Genomic DNA, 4,559 nt, shown 5'->3' with positions numbered 1-4,559 from the left:
GCACACAGCCCTGCAAGATAAGGCCATACATTGCTTAATCATCCAAAAGGTTAAGTGTCGATGTCCATGTCCTCCAACTGTTATCAGCCCTTCCCGAAAAAATTCTGCTAATGCGGAAGACTGATGGCGATGACACCGGTGAATTGCCTGCTTTGTATAGGTTGTACAAGTATGGTTGTCTGCTTTGTATAGGTTGTATAAACTACTTCTTGTCCATGTTCTTATTGTGAGGGTGAGCAATAAAAATCTGCAGGTTGGGTTCATCATCTGGGCGAGGGAAGGGCATTGCCATTGTTTTGCAAAAGGCATTCAGCGAAGTTGCAGAGTAAACTACGTGTCCTCTCTCATAAATTATACTATGTATCAGAGTATTGTGTGTGTATTCGCAATATTACAAAATTAGAACCATAGAGCTAAACCTTGATATAGAGAGTTGTACCACAGTAGTGTTAAACAAAAAGCAGAACCGTAATACAAATCCAAGAACAGAAGTTACCTGCTCCATTCTACCATTCCGGCTCTCCAAGAAGCCTCTAGTTTGCACAGGAAAGAATCCAGGGACAATTTCATGCAGCATTCGATGAAGACCGTAACTCTGCAACCGAAGTTTTGGTGCTAAATTTACTGTCTCTTCATAAACTTGGGTGACCTATGGCAAAAGCCTTTTCCACATTTTGGTGTGACTTGCTCAGCCCTCTATTGTAGCTTGTTCTAACAAGGTATTTTTGCCCTGGAGGTAATATTGCATAATATGTTATAGTATCAAAATCATGCACAAGTACCTTGCACAGTGTGTGAAATCTCAAAAACACAAAATCATTTGACCAACAAAGAAGCGCCACACTATTTTGATTGTCAAATACTTGTTGGCATAGATCTCAAACCCAACAAAAGACAACGAGTATGTTGTGTCAGAAGAAACTGGAATTTGGCGCCCTTCCTCACATTCAATCAACCAGCTTTCTCAAAGTAGTACTTGTAGCATTTAGTTTGCTCATGCCATCTGTGTTAACTCCGTTGCCCGTCAGTTCAAAAAATTGTAGCAGGGACCAATCCTATCCATTTTTTATAGCGAGATTCAAACATATTGTCATAGTGATTTGGCAGCCTTGCAATGCCATAATATTCCTCCTGACAGTGGCCTACGTAGGTAAGACTTCTGGCTTTTGCTCCGGTGAAATGTAAGCATCTCATAGGTAATAATGCAAGTCAAAGAATCACATAGGTTATAAGGCGGAAATAGGTGAGACTTCTGGCTTTTGCTCCGGTGAAATGTAAGCATCTCATAGGTAATAATGCAAGTCAAAGAATCACATAGGTTATAAGGCGGAAACTATAGACTCTCTCATTAATATTGAAAAGAGAAAAAGTGTTTATGATATCATGATATCCAGCCATTGCAAAGAATCACATAGGTTATAAGGCGGAAACTATAGACTCTCTCATTAATATTGAAAAGAGAAAAAGTGTTTATAATATCACGATATTTGAAAAAAGAAAAAGTGTTCATGATATCATGATATCCAGCCAGACATCTCGGCATGCTGACAGCCAAAACGAGTACTTTGATATTTCCTATACATGTCAAGTAGAACAGTTCTGAAAATAGCATCTAACTTGGGCAAACTTCTTCCCAGGACATTTTTAGCACTCACAATATCGTTATGGCTTCCTTCCATGTTCCCAGAATTATTAGCTTCTGATGGCAATTAAAATCAACTTGACATCACAATTATTAGTTGCATTTATTCAAGAATTAGGGAAGCTTCCATGCACTTCTTGTTCAGATCATATCCAACAAGGTTCCCCTCATCCATATGTTCTCACAATTTAGTACAGGCATCCAATTGCATCGTAATGTGAGAGCACAAACGCTGGATTCCCTCCGTATTTTGTAGGTATGGACCTGCTTCCAACGAGGCATTAGTAAGCCAAGGCTTATACGTCTGCCAGAAGCACCATAAGGATATGCAAATAATTTTCCACTTAAATGTAGAGCAAATCCGAAACTCGGAACTTTCGATAATTTTCCACTTAGAGGTAGAGCAAATCCGAAATTCAGAACTTTCGAGAACAAGCAATAGTAAAACACCATAAAAGTGAAACAGATTTTGTAATATAGCATTGTTTACAAAGAAATCTGCTATCGATTATGGATGTGAAAGGTTGAACTGAGGGAATCCCTCACACATTTGCAACCATATGTGGACCAAGCCATTAGGTGAATATACTCTTCAAAATATAGATCATGAATATATTCTTCAAAATATAGATCAAACTGTACATCATACCCAACTTGCAAGTGGCTCAAATATTTGAGAACAGCCTTCCACACTCCATGGGTGATTAAAGTTTTATATTGTACTGTTTCCATTAAATTCTTTACCACACAATTGCTAGGTGGCTTATGTGTAGATGGATCTTGAGAAATGCCTCTCCTTAATTATATAGGAACAGATAAACTGGCTGAAAAAATGGTAAGAGACTGTCACTGCGGGTAAGATCCTCAAAATCAACCTTCGGCTCTAGGACATCTGGTCCCTGGAATGTTGTGTACAACTAACTATGCTCATCTAGATTCATTCGCACTCCTGGCTAAACTGCTTGCTTCCACACAAATTGCGTACATCGGTAACGAGGGAGTCATTGGGTTCCAAACCTGCCAATTGCATCTGATTTAACAGCATCAACGCTTGCTTACACCATCCCCATTGCAAACTTCCCGAAATCATGGCATTCCACAAAACCCAATCTCTTTCAGTAATTTTATTGAATACTCGGTGGGCATCAGTCAAACTTCCACACTTGACATACATATCAACAAGGGCGCTTCCAACAAAAGTATCTGACTCCACTCCAAGTTTAATGGCGTAAGCATGAACTTCTTCTCCCTGTTTTATACCTCTCAGGTAGGTGCATGCTCTCAGAACACTAGGAAACGTAAAATAATTGGGTTTCACACCTGCCAATCTCATTTGATTAAAAAGATCTAGCGACTCGTGAGCACAAACTTGCGCAGCATACCCTGCTATGATAGCAGTCCACGAAACAACATTTCTTTCTGACATTCTGTCAAACACTTTTCTAGCATCCTCTAAACTTCTGCAGTTGGCATATAGATGTAGGAGGGCACCACCCAAATACACATTACCTGCAAATTCCTTTTTAACAGCCCAAGCATGGACCTGCCTTCCCAACTTCAAAGCTCCAAGAGAAGTGCAAGCTTGAAGAATACTAACAAACGTATAGTGATTTGGTTTCATCCCTGCAACTCGCATTCTGTAAAAAAGTGCCAAAGCCTCGTCTGCAAACCCATTCTCTGCATACCCTGAAATTATAGCAGACCATGAAACCTTGTTTCTTGTGGGCATTTTGTCAAACACTAAGCGTGCATCCATCAAATTCCCGCACTTAACATACATGGTTATGAGATTGTTTGCCAGAAATGGATCGGTATGGAACCCCATTTTGGTGATATGGACATGCACTATGGTACCTTCTCTAATGTCATTCATGAGGGCACAGCGGTGTAAGAGACGGGCATAGGTTTTTCTGTGAGTCCTAATGTTTAAAATGTCCATCAGAGGTGAGACTTTTATGGCTTTCTCAAACTGGATTTGGCTCTTCTTGTCTATTAAAGATTTGTTCAATGATTTCTGCTTACGAGGATTGGTAGCGATGGCACCGGGGAATGGTTGCCCGCTTTCTACGGATTGCACAAACTTCATGTTCTTATTCTGAGATATAGTACCGATACGCTGAACGTTAGCGTTATCTCCCGGGCGACCAAAGGGCAATGCCGTCGGCGTCGCCATGGAGTTCTGAATCTTTTAGAGAACAAGAGTGTTTCAGGAACTTACCATTATGTAGACGTGGTGGAGATCTACGAGGCTAGCTATGGCTGTACTCAAACCTTTCATGAATAACAGAACCACTTTTGAGCCTTAGCATTCTTCAAAGCGCTGCGTTTGCTTGGAGGGGTTAATGGCGCAGAGGAGTCGAGAAGAGACATCCTGCACTCGATGCGAGCCTTATATTATATAAAAATGGTAGACGATAAAAGGTGTATTATTAAGAAATTTGTGTTCCCAGCATAGTTTAACAAATGTTACAGCAAAAAGTAATCCATCTATTATTGAATGTTTAAACAAATTTACACGTTTAAATACTTTAAAAGGGAGTAATAAAGTAATTAATGAACAAGATAATTTTCGAGTAAAATAAAAATGAGTGTATAGATAATTTTAAATGAAATATTAGGCCGTAAAATAAAAATATATCTAAAGATAATTTTAGATGAAATATTAGTTCACATCATTGTTTGTTACAAAGTCAAAAATTTATTAAAATGCACTTGTGCATATTTTATTCTTCCTGCAATCAAATAAAGAAGAAAATTTACATTATATATACGTATATGAATTATTATAACAAATTATTTATTTAATTTTAAATTTATACTCTTTTTAATTAAAGAGCAAATAAATAATTTATAGAAAATTTCTTTGTCAAAAAAATATCATGTGTGTATCAATTGGGTAGAAAAGAATTCATATGTA

The 4,559-nt window shown here is 38.3% G+C and overlaps 1 protein-coding gene across 1 annotated transcript; it reads right to left on the bottom strand.

Moving 5' to 3' along the window:
* Positions 1 to 2,228: 2,228 nt before the first annotated feature.
* LOC149220601 (pentatricopeptide repeat-containing protein At4g18520, chloroplastic-like) lies at positions 2,229 to 4,064 on the bottom strand. Its single transcript, XM_089384832.1, has one exon. The coding sequence runs from the start codon at positions 3,813 to 3,815 to the stop codon at positions 2,580 to 2,582; it is 1,236 nt and encodes a 411-aa protein (XP_089240958.1). The 5' UTR covers positions 3,816 to 4,064; the 3' UTR covers positions 2,229 to 2,579.
* Positions 4,065 to 4,559: the final 495 nt, after the last annotated feature.

Source organism: Pinus tabuliformis, chromosome Q, assembly GCF_031772625.1.
Source record: "Pinus tabuliformis cultivar Carrire ecotype Pingquan chromosome Q, CPIR1, whole genome shotgun sequence".
In the NCBI taxonomy this organism is placed as follows: domain Eukaryota; kingdom Viridiplantae; phylum Streptophyta; class Pinopsida; order Pinales; family Pinaceae; genus Pinus; species Pinus tabuliformis.
Note: the sequence above shows the minus strand (reverse complement) of the source record. Positions and strands in the feature narration are given on the sequence as shown.